The sequence below is a fragment of the Haemorhous mexicanus genome, chromosome 11 (genome assembly GCF_027477595.1).
Source record: "Haemorhous mexicanus isolate bHaeMex1 chromosome 11, bHaeMex1.pri, whole genome shotgun sequence".
In the NCBI taxonomy this organism is placed as follows: domain Eukaryota; kingdom Metazoa; phylum Chordata; class Aves; order Passeriformes; family Fringillidae; genus Haemorhous; species Haemorhous mexicanus.
The window spans coordinates 24,254,436-24,271,007 of record NC_082351.1 but is presented as its reverse complement, the minus strand read 5'-3'; the positions used below and the strand labels follow the sequence as shown (position 1 = coordinate 24,271,007).

Below are 16,572 nucleotides of genomic sequence, written 5' to 3'. Positions count from 1 at the left end.
GAGGGCAGCCCCGGGGAGGGCAGCCCCGGGGAGGGCAGCCCGTTGTCCCGTCAGGAGGGCAGCCCCGGGGAGGGCAGCCCCGGGGAGGGCAGCCCGTTGTCGTTGTCCCGTCAGGAGAGCAGCCGTCGGTGCAGCTCGCGCTCCCGGCAGGACCTGCGGGATGAGGACAGGAGCCCTCCGTGAGGAGCAGAAGGGCAAGCAGGAGCTGATGTGTGGCGGCTGGAATTCCCCGTACCCCGAGGGCCGGATGGGAGAGGGAGTGAAACTACACTTGGCAGAAAGCGGTGGCTAGAGAAAGTGGTATGTTAATTTTTGGCTTTCTCACCACCCACATCCATTTTAACTGGCAGTTAGATACATTTCCCCCAAGTCTGCTTTGCCCACGACAGTAATGGGTTAAGTGGTCACTCTGTCTTAATTATGACCTCTGAGCTTTTTCATGTCATTTTCTCACCATCTTGCTATAGAAGAGGAGGGGAAAGTGAGTGACTGGGTTATCATGTGGTTGCAATCCGCAGTCAGCTCACCACTGTGTGGTAGATAGATATAATTTTCTTTGCTGCCAGTCTAGTTATTAACCTTGACTTGTAGAGTGATCTCAGTGCTCTTTGATGTTTTTCACCTCTGGCATCTTCTATTAATTTCTCTCCAGTCATAGCTAAGGCCAAAAAGCAGTTTTTACTAACACTCCTTTATACATCTGTGTATATAAATTTAGCAAATTTCAGCATTAGATCTAATACAATCTTGTTTATTAAATAAGGGCATACACTGTAGTTCTACACTTCATAGAAATTGTTGCAAAAACCACAGTGAAATTTGTCACACTGTTAATGCAGCTTTCCTCAACCTTAGCAGGCATGGTGGAGCTGTGCAGCCAGTATGATTGCTCTCCACCAGAGCTCAGAGTAAAACTTCTGTAAAGATTTCTCCTGGTGGCAGAAACAAGGAAGATGGAGGAGAAAAACCCGCCTGCCTTCTAAACCTTTCCTCAACTTGCCCATCAGGAAACACTGAGGGGGGAAAGCAGCCATTCATATTTGGCTTTAGCATTTTCCATTGTTCCTTTCATTTGGTCACACTTTTATAGAATATTTTATGAAGTTAAAAGAAATATCTGCTTCTAAAGGTATGCACATGTCCATATTTTGAGAATTTGAAATTTCTTCATGTATTTAACATTACAGTAGTAAACACCCAAGACATTTTTGACACATTTTCCTTTATTTGTGTATTGCAAACATATCTGCACATCACATGCTTTACTAATTCCTGGTCTGTGAAAGTAAAGCTGCAATTTGTGGGTCTAGTACGTTAATCATACCCTTACCCCAAGGAGCCAGTTCTAAGAAAAAACTACAAAAAACTTCCAAAGAAAAATTAAAAAAAAAAAAAAATCAGCATACATACTGCTGTTGACTATTCACCTCTTGTTTCTGTGATTGCTGCATTTAACTGCTATCTCTTCCATGTGTTTTCTTTCAGGTGTTATCTTATTCATCTAACTGCTCCTTAAATTAGCTTCTGTAAAAATTGTTAGAGTCAAGGGAAACCTACTAGAAGCATTAAGAACATTTTGATACAAGTAGGTTAAGAGATAGCTAGTTATGACAGGGCTGCGATAGCCCCTGTCATAACTATCTGATAGCCCATATACCCTGCCATAACTTATCTGATAGCCTATAAGAAGACAAGCATTGAAAGGTGGTAAACTCTTAAACCACCTCAGGTACACCCCCAAAACTTGTTTCATGCCTATCATTGTGTGTTTGAAGGCACAACATACCTCACTTACAGCCAGCTTTGCCGTAAGAGCCCTAATCAATGACATTGACTTTACAAAATTAAATAAAAACCCGACAATCTGGCGGCAGCGTTTGTGAGAGCTTGCTCAATTGCAAGCCCACCTTTGACTGCATCGTCAGCGAGAACCAAGATACACCTGGAACATCAATACCATCACCGCACTGGACAGCCACCGCCAACCCGCTACCTCGGGCTTCCGGCTCCTGAGGAGCCTCCCGAGCGAAAGGGACAAAGGCGGTGAACGTACCTTCCCCTCACTGCCCCGAAGGCCAGGCTCCTGCCGGCCCGGCCGGAGCGGTGCAGGGCTCGGCAGGCCCGGGAGGCCCAGGTAGCCCGGTAGCCCCTCCCCGCCGCCGGCCCCGCCCCGCGGGGGATGGAGGGGCCGCGGCCGGGCTGGCGCTGGAAGAGGAAGCGGGGACGCGCTACCGGGCGGCGGCCGTGGGGTCACGAACTCTGACCTGTCACAGGGCACGGCACACACAACAAAACACGCCCGACCCCAACACAGTCCCAGCCCCCTCCCCTCCGCGGGCCCCACAGCCCCTTACAGCCCCCGCGGGGGGAGGGAGGGCCGCTGCTGGGCACCGGCCTGCCCGGGCCCGGTCGGGTCACCGCCACTGCACCTTTGGCGCCCATTCCTGAGGTAAAAAACATTTTTTAAAATTGAAGCGGTCTGCTGGGTTTGTCTCGTGGGGGCCAGGACGAGGGAGGGGGCGCGGGGAGGCGGCAGAGGGCCCTACTCTGGACACCCCCGCGAGGGGAGGGGTGGGGTGACGGTGGGTTTAGGGGAGGGGGATTGCACGGCTCCGGTATTTGTCTGGTAAGCGAGCACCGGCCGTGGTCTGGCCTGGTCTACAGCTCCTGGAGAGAGAGGAAACGACCATTGTGGCGTGCTGGGTCGATCGGCGGGGCAGTCCCGTGTGCCGGAGCCGCTGGTTGCAGTGTGGGCCGGCTGAGGTCGGAGCTGGTCCGATCGCGGTGAGCAAACTCTGCTGTCCAAGGGGTGGAGGGCGATGGTCGCGGCGATGACGAGCGCGGGACACACAGAGAGACAGAAGATGGAGTCTGAGCGGGCGGAGGCGGCGGCTTGAACCCGACCCTTTTACCTTTGCCACCGGGAGGGCGGAGGGGAGGGGGCGGCGGGTACTTTGCATACGGGGCTGAAACCGCCGCCATCTTACCGGCCACTTCCTCACTGCCATGCCTGGGCCTCCTCTAGGCGGACACAAGGCTGTACCGGAGGGGAGGGGAAGGGGCCTAATGGCGGCGGCAGCAGCCCCGCCTGGGCTCTGGCGGGCGGCCAGCACCGCCATCTTGTGCTCGGTGAATCCCCGGGGGGCTTTCCCTCTGCTCGAGGGGCGGTATCGCCACTATTACAAGCGGGAGGCTCGGCCAATGAGCGATCTGCGGGGGATCGCTGCGCCTGTCGTGAGGTCATTGGTCGGGCCGGGGGCGTGGCTCGGCGGCGCGCGGCGGGGAGCTGCCGAAGGCCCTTCAGCAGCGGACGGGGCGTGGCGCAGCCAATGAAGGCGGGCGGCGCGCGCGGCGCAGCCAATGGGCGCCAATGGGCGGGCGGCGCTGCCCGCGGTGCTGGTAGCGGTGTTCCGCTCGGTCGGCAGTGTCCGGGTGTGGGCCGGGCTCCTGCCGCCGGCACCATGCACCGGAGACTGCCGGCAGGGACGGACCCGTTCCCCGCCCGTCCCGCCGATGGCAGCCTGCTGGAGGCCGCTCGGTGCAGCCGAGTCGAGCTCACAGCGTAAAGAACCTCGTTTCGTTAAGATAAAGGCCGAATTCAAACAATAAGTTTGAATTCGGCCTTTTGCCATGTTTTGTCAGTAGGGGCATACCCTTAGAACCTCTGGAATTTATGACTTGCTTCTGAGGTTTCACTGCAGCTTAGGGAAAGATTAGTGATTCTACACTGAGTTTTGGACAGCGTATACTGAGCTGGCTGCCACCCTGTTAAGCTGAAAATAATTTCCTGGTGCTCCAGGTGCCTCTTCCTAGTTTTTAAATTTCACCTCTTGTGTTGATTTGGGAGGTTTTGTTGTGGTTGCTTACCAACTGTTGCTCGGGGCTTTTGCTAGGAAGCTGATTTTGCCTTCTGGGAGTTGACACCATTAAGAAGCTTGGCGTGGCTGTGTATGGTCTCTGTGCTTCAGCTGGATTTGATCAGATAGCCTCAGCTTAAGGTTCTTTTGTGAAGGTCGAAAGTACAAAAGCCTTGGTGAAAGCACCACCAACAGCAAATCTGTCAGACTCATTCTACAGCAAACACTTGTGTTTTGTGTCTCTGAAAGCTACTGTTAAGAACAAAGTATCTCTATCTGAAAGGCTTCTGTTTTCATAAAGCGCTGAGAAAATAGCATATTATAAGCATATGATTATGCTTCTTGTGCTTGCTGGACGTAAAAAAAAAAAATAAGAGGAAGCACTAAATAGGAACCATTGAGCAACTGAGAAACCATCCATAAGCTGAGTTTGATGGAAATGGTTCATAGTCTTAATCAAGTGCAATACTTCAATAAAATAATGACAAGCTGTAGGAGAAGCTAGCATAAATATAATTTCCATGGGGAATGGCTCAAGTTTGATTTGCCGTTGTTACAAATAATCTATATATATACAAAATTACTTTCACATTTGTCACAGTATAAGTGAATCCATTTAATTTAATGAATTTTAACATATTTAACGGTGTTAGCTTTGTAGATGTTACATTTGAATGGGTGCTAGAGACATGCATACGTTTTTCTGTTACCTGTGCTGCTATTGGTTGCTGTATTTTAAAATTTTATATTAAATGACTGCTTTGCAATTTTAACCAGAGGTTTCCAATGAAACATCAAACAAGCCAGCATTCAGGAATACCTTTTTATTACCTATACCTGAATCAGAATCTGAAGTCTAGCCCTATAATTAGCAAGTCACAATTAAAAACTGAATGCATTAATTGGAAATCTTAATTAAATTTACCTTGGAAGAAATACACCCCTAATAATGATAATTAAAAATACATTGCAAGTGGTTTTTTATTGTTTCTTTGTCTTCAATCTCTTTGTATTTTTTTCCTAAACCCTAAAGTTGAAGGTGGAGTTACTTGGAAGAGGATGAAATGATTCTGCAGTATTTTCTTTTAATCATGAAAATAGTATCACATTAAAATAAAGAAATAGTTTAAATAATGGAAGATACATTTTAGCTGTAACTGTTTATTTCCCTTATTGTGTAAGATTACTCTTAAGAATATGGATGAACGTGGTGGTTTGACGGAACGACTCAATGACATTTTATGCCAAGCAGCATTCTCAGCTTGCGTTTCCTGGTCCAACATGTGGTGTAGAAGCAGTTTAAGGGCAAGGCTTCTCCTGCCTGAGCTGAGGAAAGTGCCTTTGAGATCTATGAATTCTGCAAATGGCATTAGTACTTGACTTTGAAATTAGTCCTTTCTCATTTATGAAATTAACATATCTTCTTTACAGCTTAAATTGTGGACTGGAAAGAGTATATTAGAGGCTTAATAAAGTAAAAGAAAAAGAATAACTGTACCTCAGCAGTTTGAACAGTATGCATGTCCCATATATGTTTATGTGTGTGTATGTATGTGTCCACACACACATGTCAATGGCACCTTCTCTTACTTGCCAGATATTTCAAGCAGAATTGTAAATTTTCAAAAAGTCATATCAGACCTTTCTTTAATACTAAGAAAAAACACAAACTTTTGTGCCTGATGGAAGTTGCTGGCATCTTTCCGAACAGGTTCTCTAATGGTCTTGTTTCACCATGGCAACCAATATGGAGGTGCTGGCTCAGCAGGTAGTGGAGACTCAGCAGGTGGCTGAGGTGAGTGACAGATGATATCACAACAGTTGGTATATGAGATTTTGAAATTAAAAATTATTAGGGAGTCCCTGCTGTTTACAATTAAGCATAAACAGAACAGAAGATCTTTAAAGAAAAGTGCTGCTTTACACTTGGGTACAAGCATGAAACCAGTCCAACTGGGACACGTTTTGTTCAGCCTACTTTGTTCTGGTGACCCCCATATTAACAGTGTAAGTAGAAAGTTCAACATGAGCTGTAGAGAAACTTGGCTGTATTATGAATTGGTTAAAAAAGTTAATACAACAAAATTTCTTGTCATTTGATCATTAGATTGACCATTTGGGACATGGAAAGCTTCTGCACCTAATTGGAATTGTAATCTAGATCCACCACAGTGTTTGAAGTTTCCTGTTTTACTTATGCGCTATACTGAATTTACAGCAAGGTGGTTAACTTAAATCAGCTTTTATATTTTGTGCCCACATTTAAAAGAAAAAAGCACAAAACCTACTTAAAGTGATATTAAGTGATTAAGTGATGTCTTGATGCATAATCACTGAAGCTTGGATGCTCAAAAGCTAAAGAGTTTAAATCAACTCATAAACACAAACAGCAAGTGTTCATGGCCATAGAAAATAATTTATCTCTCTCACTATGCAAACTTCAGTCAAAAAATAAGCTAGATCTTTTGTCTGATTAAAATTATTTGGTTTAGTATCCTTGAAGTTTACTGTGATTTTTCCTATGGTTATGTAATTAAGGGATTTAATAAATAATAAAGGGCAAGTGGGCTGAGAGACATCTGTAGATAAGGCCACTTTTCAGACATTAGTGTGGAGTTTTCTTTCACCTATTGAGCTAAGATTACGCATGTATATTAAAAATATTTTTAGTTCAAGAAGAAGTCCTATAAAAGAAGAAAATATAAGTTTAATTCTGTTTTGAGAAGTTGATTTGAGATTCCCTACTTAGAAGTACATTTTTAAAAAAGAAATTTCATTCTTTTTAACAAAATGGCCTAGTGAGTGTCCTGAAATTAACATCTTGGAATAGTTTCAAAAAACTTCCTAAGTTTCACAGTGAAAACCAACAAGAGATTTTTCACTCTAGTTTTCTGTACCAGGTATGAATTTGGCAAACTGCATTTTTTTAAAAACACTTCCAAATATACTTGGAAAGAGAAACCTGTAATGGAAAACTTTATACTATTTTGGTAGAGGTTGGGTGCTGTAATAACATCTAAAGCACATAAAATATGTGACGTTTGTAATTCCTCGTGCAGGAAATGCACCGTGGTAACATAGTGTGATGGTTGTATCTTGCCACTGGAGAGATCGCTCCATCTCAAGAGTGTATGAAGCTCTGTGATTTCTTCCTGGCCGGTGGGTAAATAGAGGGCTTCATCTCTTTATAGTATTCAGCTGCTGCTTAAATGATATGCCTGTCCACTGTGTAACACCATGAAAACTTTGTTCATGGAAAACCAGTTGTAAGCAGCATTATCTCATTAGGAATTCATTAATACTATGACCATGTTAATATTGAATAATTTCTTTACAAATGGCTGGCTGCCTGCTATTTGTGTCTTCTGTCAGATAGTTTTTAATACAGGAAAATACATAACTAGTTTTCTTTAAATATGCTAAAATTTTATATTTGTACTCACCATATCTTAGAGAAAATGTAGAATCAAACATGGCACTGGCTTTAAAAAATGAGAGACTTTCGGAATATCATATTTTTTTATCAATGAAAAGAGAAGAAGAGGGTTATTGATGATTCACGGAATTTCAGGCCATGAACTGTGAGAGACAAGTTGCAACCAGAACAACCTAATGCAAATATTAGTAGCTTTACCTATATCACCATCACTTTTTAAACATAACTGCCACATATGTAGTGCATGGGTTTATTGAGAACTGCGATGCCAAGCACCAAACCAGACTGTCATGCAAGTAGGCTACATTGTTTCTCTTCCTTGAGCAATAATTAATCAGTTTTTTCATAAAATGGAATGTTTCACAGAAGTTGCTGAGTGTGCTCCAGTGTTGCATGTATTTTTGTACTTATTCTATTTGTAGGACTTTTAAAAATTGTTCTTGTAATGATTTCAAATGATTTCACTGCTTTTGCTTCCTTGTGCTTTATATAGTGTCGCTTGTTTAATTTTTTTTTCCAGTTGTGCATTTCTGAACAGATTGGATGAGAGTTCCATTTTTAGTGTTTGAAGTTGCCATTACTTACAGTTCATGAAACTGAAGAACAGAGAGCAGCTAGGAGATTTGGAGAGAATTTCAGCAGTTTCTCCTCATCGTGAGGAAACTGCTGTGCTTTTGAAAAGCAGGAAAAATACTTAAGCCTTAATGCAAAAATAAGAAATGCTGCTTTTCTGAAGTATTTATTTAGTACTGTCACTGTACAATATGCAAGTGGCCTAGGTGCAGTCCCAGCACCAATTTAGATCTGACTTGACTACTGTTTAAGAAAAATGTGTTTGTTTTTAAAGTGGAGGTGCATTCCCTGTGATTTTAATGCAAAATTAAAAAAAATTTTAAACAGAGCTGCTGGGGGCGGGGTGGGGGGGAGGAAGGGGAGGGAATGTGTGCTGGTGGAAATAAGGGCTATTTCATCTTTCCAACAGCAGCTCTGGTGTAACCAGGAATAATTTTTAGTAGTTGCTAAAACTGTCTTTGGCCAGCTCTCTGGCAGCCACAAACTATTCCCGGTGCATCCTTTTTCCTGTCAGAGGCTTCAGGGAGAGAGTCACATGAGGTGACTGTTGAGCCCTGTGCTTCCTGGATCTTGTTTATGACAGTTGCATTGCTGGAGAATTTTCAGTTGCTTTCAGCTCCCTCAGTGTCCTGATAGGAAACGATCAAAGTTTGGAGCCTTTTGGAAAGCATGTTTTCCTATGGAGCTCAAAAAATACCGAATATCTTTGTCACATAAAATATTTTCTTGACCCTCTTCAGATATCTCTGACATGTTACATCATAAGTAGTTCTGCAGTTCAGATTTTTGTCCAGATGAAGGCAATGGGCTGGAAAAGGAGAGTGGAAGCACTGTTGTTCTGATAGAACAAGTTTTTATTTTGTTTTAAGAATTAATGAAGTGTGATATAAGACCCTTTATATTTAATATTTTATTGCTGTCATTGGCCACTTGCTTATTTCTGATGATTTTTCAAAGTGGAGTTTTGATGCAAAGTCCTCTCTAAACAATTTTTTGTTCAAATACAGCTTTTCTCAAGTTCCTGTTAACATTAAAAGACCTAGACATACCATGAGCCTGAGAGGTATCTCACAGAAAGTGCAAATGGGAGTAAGGAGATTGGTTTAGGCAGTTGGGCAGCATTTGAACTGAAGACTGTTGCCAGATGTGGCATAGCTGCTGATGTAATAGAAGTGTGGGGTGTTCCATAAGAGCTGGTCTGAGGTTTTTTTTAGCATACAGATGTGCCAATTGCAATTTCTTCCATGATGGTTGCCTTTTTATGTGCTATACAAGATCTTGCACTGGCATCCTATTAGGGCAGTTAAACTAGAGTTCTTCTAGTGGCAAATTCGACTTTTATCTGCCATCCTACAAACGGCCACTTGGGAGTGGTCAGGAGAGCTAATTCCAAGGAGAATAACTGAAAGGTTTTTTAGATGTGTCTTATACCTGTGAAAGAAATATATTTGTATATACATTTTTGGTAAAAGCTTATTATTAATTTAATAGCTAAAGCTACTCATTAGGAAAAATATCTATGGAAAAATAAGTCTTTCTGATTTTATTTGAGTTGCAGGTGTAAAACTTGGTACCATATTTTTCATTGAAATTCTTCAGTTGTTTTATGGGTGTAGTTAAAAATATTTGGTCTGTGATTGCTAAATTATACTTTAGTTAATATAGCAAAGAGAATAGAAATTATTAAGTCTGAAATTGGTTTACACATAAAGTATTCAAGCAATATGATTACTTTGGCTTTTACTGGAGTGAGTATAGAAAATGTTTTTCTGCTTAAGTTAGAAAAGATTAGAGGCTTTAAAAATTTCTTTCTATGTGGCCAATGGATTATTCCTTCAAATTATTTCTCAAATACTGCTTTTATAATCAGTGTGGGAGGGGGAAATAAGCTACAGAAAGTATTGAAAATTTCGTTAGTCAGGACAAATATTTATTATACATGTACATATGCTCATACAAACACACATAGATGCATATGTCCATGATGGGCAAATCAGTAAATTACTGTATAAACATGACTATATGCCTATGAAGAAACCTTATTTATTTCTAATGACATAAAATAATGAAATGCTTGGAGAAACTTGACTTCAAACCACTGATTTTATATATGCATATATATTTTATATATATACACCCATCTACAAGAATTTTAATATGATTTCAACTAAAATTTAGAAACTGAAAAAAGTAGAAAAAATAAGGTAAATATACAATTATAGATATTTATGTTTAAAAAGAGAAAAACTATTAATAATTTAAACACAAGAAACCAAATTTAATTTTGCCAGCCTTCAAAATGTACCTAATTGCCAAATACTTGTTTTTAGTTTAATGATGAAAAAGGTAGATGCATATGTGTTTAAGTGTGTTTTTGGATTTCTTGAGCTTTGTGCAGATTTTCTATGTCACTTAAGGCAAATTATTATTAATTTCTATAAACTTCAGCATATGAAATTATTGCTAGTGGTACTTACTGGTTTGAGAGTCCAAGCAATTATATTCCAGATACAAATAATACTTTCTTCTACACTAGATCACAGTTAGTTGACCTAACATTCACGGTGTACTCCTGCTCTAAATACACTCCCGTCGGTAATTGCATATGGATACTATTTTTAGAGAGATGTACAATAGATGATTGTGTTTTCTGTCAAGTAAAGTGCTTAATTTCAATAGTGAGCATATTTCTGTGCTATGGAATCCTTGAAATTAGAAGAAAATACTAATGCTACTTAGACAACTAAGTTATTCGTTTGCTGCAGAAACTTTTCTAGTGGAAGTCCACTGGATTTTGTTGTTTATTGTTGTTAATAAGTTCATTGTTGTAAAACTTGTCAAGTACTTGGCCACTTTCTCAAAACTTCATGTACCATAACCTTAACAAATTTAACTTTTGAAAATCCTAAAAATATTTTTTATTTTCATCCATTTGTCAGCTTTCATTGCAGCCTCATAAAAATGTTTTGTTGTGGAATGAATTTTTAGAGCTAAAGATGCTCTACAGGAAATCTGATAGATTTTCCTTTCAATTTTGCTAATTTTAAATTATTTTTCCAAGTGAGATCACATGGCACTCACAGGACCGGGGGATCAGGCCCAACTAGTGTAGGTTTAGGAAAGGCAGGTCCTGCCTGACCAACCTGATCTGGTTTTATGATGAGGTGACCCACCTGGTGGATGAAGTAAAGGCTGTGATTGTGCCTACCTGTATTTCAGCAAAGCCTTTGATACTGTCTCCCAGCACGGTCCCAGGGAGGCTGCGGCCCATGACTTGGACAGGTGCGTCTTTGTGGGGTTAAGAACTGGCTGGGTGACTGGGGCCAGAGAGTGGTGGGGAGTGGTGCCACATCCACTCTTCAGTCACTAGTGGGGTTCCTTAGGGCTGTTTTGGGCCCAGTTCTCTTTAATATCTTTATGGATGACCTGGATGAGGGGATTGAGGCCAAGGCCAACAATGTGAGGGTCAACAAGGCCATGGGTCCTGCTGTAGAGTCACCACAACCCCACACAGCACTCCAGGCTTTGGGCAGGGTGGCTAGAAAACCACTCAACAGGAAAGTACTTGCAGATGCTGGTCGACAGTGGCTGAATGTGAGCTGGGTGTGCCCAGGGCACACAAGAAGGCCAGTGGCAGCCTGCCTTGGATCAAGAACAGCATGGCTCGCAGGACCCGGGCAGTAGTGACTGTTGCTCAGTACTGGCCACTAGCGGTGCCACACCTCAAATCTTGGGGTCAGTTCTGGGCCCTGCAGTGCAAGAAAGACATTGAGGGGCTGAAGTGTGTCCAGAAAAGAACAAAGGAGCTGGAAGAGAGTCTGGAGAGTCAGTCATTGAGGGGTGGCTGAGGGAGTTGGGTTTTTTAGGCCTGGAGAAAAAAAGGCTCAGGGGGGACCTTTTCAATCTCTACAACTCCCTGACAGGAGGGTGGAGTCAGGTGGGGGACAAAAAGAAATGGCTTCAAATTGTGCCACATGGGGTTCAGGTTAAACATCCTTTGCAAACCCAGAAAACGACGTGGCTGTTCAGTTCTAAAATGTTTAAAGAATTTCCATGCAGGTACCTTATGTCTGTCTGTCTTGTCTGTCTTTCTCCTCGAACAATACAGAAGAATAGACTATTCTATTTTTCCAGGCTGCCTACAGTACATTGTGGTGTAAGGTCTGAAGATGCATCAATGAAAGGCTAAGGATTCTACAGCTGAACAACTGTAAAAGAGTTTTAAAATACTTTCTTGCTCTAATTTAGTTCTTCTAAAGGGCACATAGCTTTGTTAATAATCTGGCATGGAAGACAAGGTCATCAATTAAATGTGTCCTCTAAGAGTCTGGATTTTTGGGAGTCTCTTTTCTCACCTAGGTATCTTGTTTTCTGCAGCTGAAAACTTTGTATCATCCAATGATTAGAAGACACCTCTTTTTTCTACATCTCTCCTGTCTGTTTTCCTCATTTAGCGTGCAGCTTTTGTGACCTGTATTAAAGATAATTGGAGATTGTATGTTTAATTTAGATTACACTTTTACAGTATGTGGAACTACTTATGGTACAGGCAATAGGGGTGTAAATGGTATGGTTTCATTAAGTCTTGTGTATTTTAATAACTCTGCTTCCCCAAAGAGACTGTACTTCATGTTCCTTGGTATCTAAACTGGTTTTCCTTTATGTCATAAATTAACTTTACTGTATAATAAACAAAGATTTTTCAAAGTAAGCTAAAATTGAAACTGTCCTGTTGTCCAGCTGTAAAAATTTTAATATAATTCCAAGATTGTTTAGAAGAGGATTTGATAAAAACAACTTGTGACCATCCTAGTTTTGGACGCGTTACTGCAGATACCAGGTTCATAGAATGGTTTGGGTTGGATGAGACCTTCAAGATTGTCTAGTCCAACTCCCTGCCTGGACACGTTCCACTGTCACAGGGGTCTCCAAGCCCTGTCCAGCCCAGCATTGGACACTCGCAGGGATCCAGGGGCAGCCACAGCTTCTCTGGGCACCCTTTACCAGGGCCTCACCACCCTCCCAGGGAAGAAATTCTTCCCAATATCCAATCTAAATGTTATCATCCATGTTTAGTTCAACACTTAATATTTTTGCTCTGAAAATGGCTTTGCAAGGGATGTTTTTTGGGCTAAGTATTCAGAACTAAATTTGCATTATAGTTTGGTAGTTTAGAAAGGTATGGAATAGGATAAGAAACAATAGTATTCAGAAGCGGTGTGAGAGTTAATCTCTGTCATTTAAAAGTACTTTGAAAATATTAAAAGGGGAACTACTTAACATTTTACTTACAGAAGAAAAAAATGAGACAAGTGTATAATCAAAAGTGGAAAAAAGTATTTGTGCATTTCAGTAAGCTAAAGAATCATACAGTACTTACCCAGTGATTCATTTCAGCAGAGTGGCGGTGGTAGTGATGGTTTGGTTTTGTCAGGTTCACTCCATTTCCAGAAAAAGAAAATATTCTGATAATTCATTGAAAACCAATCTGAGTTGGTTAAATGACTGTAACCTTTCCAGTAAATTTAGATTCTAAACTATAGGGCTATCTGATCTTTTATAAATATAGGTATTTTAAAAAGTGTTCAATACCTTAACACTGAATTAAAATTCTGCCAGGTGCCAACTGTTCAGACTTCGCTATCTGAATCTCCAGTGATGACCAGCCCTTCCCAGCGTATCCAGATAATTTCCACAGACTCCTCTGTAGCTTCACCACAACGCATTCAGGTAAAAATCCAATAATTAACCAACTATCATATATTTTCTTTTTTTCTTCTCCTCCTACTTAGCTTTGTACAAAAGCATGCTAAAGACTGTGGAATACTTCCTTTAAGTCTTGTGAGATTAGGTAATTTTTAGTGAAAACTAAAATTCTTTTTCTCTCAGTATTGGTGCTGACTAGGTGGCTGTATATAATAGTTAGCCAGTGAGGAGTATTATCACACGTTAAACCTTGCCTGCACAAGTAAATCTCCTGAGCCTTGGCCACAGCAAAGGGTGAGATCTTGTCAACAGAAATCTGAGTTTGTCTCCAAGTGGATTCCTCTTCCACTTATTTAGGAGCCAGTAGGAGTTTAATCTTGTTAGCATAAAGTTGGTCTTCGGGAATGCTGCACAGTGGAACTTTATTACTGGTAGATAATAAAAAGATGTCATTAATGTATCAGAATGTATTCAATGGCAAATTACATAGGAGTTGCTAAATTCTAATGAACTACTAGTGCATGTTGATACGATTACTCTACCAGGCAAAACAGAGATCATGCTACCAGACAAGTGTATCAGAAATAGAAACCTGCCATCATAAGAGAATCCTGAGAATTGGCATGTGAAACAATAAGGCTGCCTGATTCCATCTTTTGATGATAACTTTAGGCAGTAACATCTTGTGTAAAATATGTAGGTAAAAAATGCATTGGTAAATGTTAACTGGGGAACATCTCCTTAGTGATATTTATAAAGAAAACTTTCAGAGACCTTCTTTGTAATTTTCCACTGATATAATTCTGAGGTGGAATGAAAGGTTTTAAAACATAAAATTTACTGTGGTCACTAATTTCTTCAATTTTTTACAGATTGTCACAGATCAGCAAACAGGTCAGAAAATTCAAATAGTGACAGCAGTGGATTCAGCTGTGTCTCCAAAGCAACAGTTCATTTTAGCTAGTCCAGATGGAACTGGTGCAGGAAAGGTGATCTTGGCAGCACCTGAGACATCTAATCCCAAGCAGCTTATCTTTACCACCACAGACAACATTGTGCCTGGCAGAATTCAGGTAAATACAGTAATTTAGATAAACCATGGAATTTTTTTCGGGTTGGGGGGGGATTGTTTTGGGTTTTTTCTTTTGTTTGTTTCTAAATTAAGTCTAAATTGATTTAATTTAGGAGCAATTGACCAATTGCAGTAGTTTTCTCATGACATGGATCGGGCATACTAATTTTAGACTTCATTGTTCAATCATAAATCCTTCAGTCTTCACCTACCTCATGTATTCCATTGCACTCATCATCCCTCGTCGTGTGTTCTCATTCAGGTTCCAAAGACATAAGGGAGTCCTTATGTGCTTGATAGTGCATGTGAGAAGTGCCAGGATTTCTCAGTCTAGGATTCACTGATATACAGAGATACACCTCACCTGAGCAAATTTACCTGAGTTTGTACTTTACATTCAGTATCAAGACATTGCAATAAAGCTCTGTTTTGGTTTTTTGTGGGTCTTGAGCATAATCTACATGAACAGAAGCTTTGCAAAGCCAATGATCTAACAATAATCTACCTCTCATGAAATTTCAGATTTCTTCCTAGCAGTCTTAAAAAAAAAAGAATAAAACAAATGAGAAAGTGCCTGGTCTCTCTTGTTACTGTTACAATAGAGAATATTTTACAGGAAGAAGAGTAACTTTTACATAAATATTTTTAAATGATATTAAAAATCTTCTAAAATTCTTTCTTCCATGCTAAATAGGATATCTGACATTACAGAGGGGTTGGGTTTTTAAATTTTTCTTGGTTAAATTGAATGTTCAGAACAGAAGTTTTGGAATCCTAGGCCTTTGGAAACTGAACTGTTTCTATGATAGATCTGAGCTACAGGCTGAACCATACATCTGTAATAGCTAGAGAAGAGATAGATGGGAACAGTAACTGAAAGCCAACTGTCTGGCTAAACTATAGCAGCTGCTTGAGAATATTTGCAAGAAGGGAAAAATACTGTTGATTGCACAAGTGAAGAAACATTTGTAATAAACTAAGCTAGCAGTTTTATTTGTAATTTGTTTTGATATGACTGTTTCAAAAGTCTCTCTATTGTCAGCAAGAACTCTCATTAATCTGCATTTTATACTACTTAATTTCATTCCACATACCATACTTATTATAAATTCAGTCCCCTCTTCTTAGCTGATAAACCAATCTTGTTCTATAGGCAACACTCCTTACCTTTATATCTGGCTAATTATATATCTGTCTTTTTGTTCTGGAATTTTGCTTTAGATAGTGACAGACTCTGCTTCAGTGGAACGTCTGCTAGGAAAAACTGATGTACAGCGTCCCCAGGTAGTAGAATATTGTGTAGTCTGTGGTGATAAAGCATCAGGTAAGGAAGCCTACAATGTGATATTGAAGAAACTTGCTTGAAAGGATGACTGGGATGAAGAGATGATTTTTCATGTGCTTTAACTGATTTTAGTTATGCTCATGGCAAAAATAATTGAGTTTTTAAATGGAAAAATATACTCTGTATCTATACACAAAAAGTAGCTAAACTCTGCCTGGAAGAATATTAGGTTTTCTCCTTGAACTGAAGCATATGATAAATTGCCTTAAAGATAAAATAATTATTAAATTGCTCCTGGTAATTGAAAAAGACTGCTTGAAGCATGTAGTCAAGTTCCCCACAGTGATATGCTACCATGAAATAAACATGTCACCTAAAAATGTCTAACTACTCCAGGAAAATGCTTCTTAGTGCTCTCTAACAAACTTAACACTTCCTGGTAGATTTTGTTCTTCTATCACAAAACAAGGCAAGCAGAGATTATGTGAATCCTCAGTGCTTCAGATCCATGCAGTAACAACGAATCTTAAGATACAATTTTTATATTAGTCAAGGGGGGGTTCTGTGCTTTCATCCTAGAGAGAAGACACCCTTCTATCTCTTTTTCTCACTTTCTTTTACTTCTTTAGGTGTTTATGAAACT

At 40.6% G+C, this 16,572-nt stretch overlaps 1 protein-coding gene and 1 long non-coding RNA gene across 10 annotated transcripts in view; one reads left to right on the top strand and one right to left on the bottom strand.

The window, feature by feature from the left end:
* Positions 1–1,205: 1,205 nt before the first annotated feature.
* Positions 1,206–3,287, bottom strand: LOC132332497 (uncharacterized). Its single transcript, XR_009487916.1, has 2 exons — positions 2,988–3,287; positions 1,206–2,795 (listed from the first exon to the last, which is right to left on the bottom strand). It is a non-coding gene; the product is annotated as an uncharacterized LOC132332497 (long non-coding RNA).
* NR2C2 (nuclear receptor subfamily 2 group C member 2) overlaps positions 1,224–16,572 on the top strand; it is a 39,069-nt gene continuing 23,720 nt past the window's right edge. For 2 of the 9 annotated variants that reach the window (XM_059856918.1, XM_059856917.1), the window contains exons 1-5: positions 1,228–2,449; positions 5,569–5,652; positions 13,486–13,596; positions 14,445–14,645; positions 15,866–15,968. In XM_059856918.1, the coding sequence (XP_059712901.1) occupies positions 5,593–5,652; positions 13,486–13,596; positions 14,445–14,645; positions 15,866–15,968 (475 nt within the window). In that variant the 5' untranslated portion in view covers positions 1,228–2,449; positions 5,569–5,592. Of the gene's footprint in view, positions 2,450–2,590; positions 2,785–5,568; positions 5,653–6,916; positions 7,017–13,485; positions 13,597–14,444; positions 14,646–15,865; positions 15,969–16,572 lie in introns of those variants that run through there. The other 7 variants (XM_059856912.1, XM_059856913.1, XM_059856916.1 and 4 more) reach the window with 7 other exon arrangements.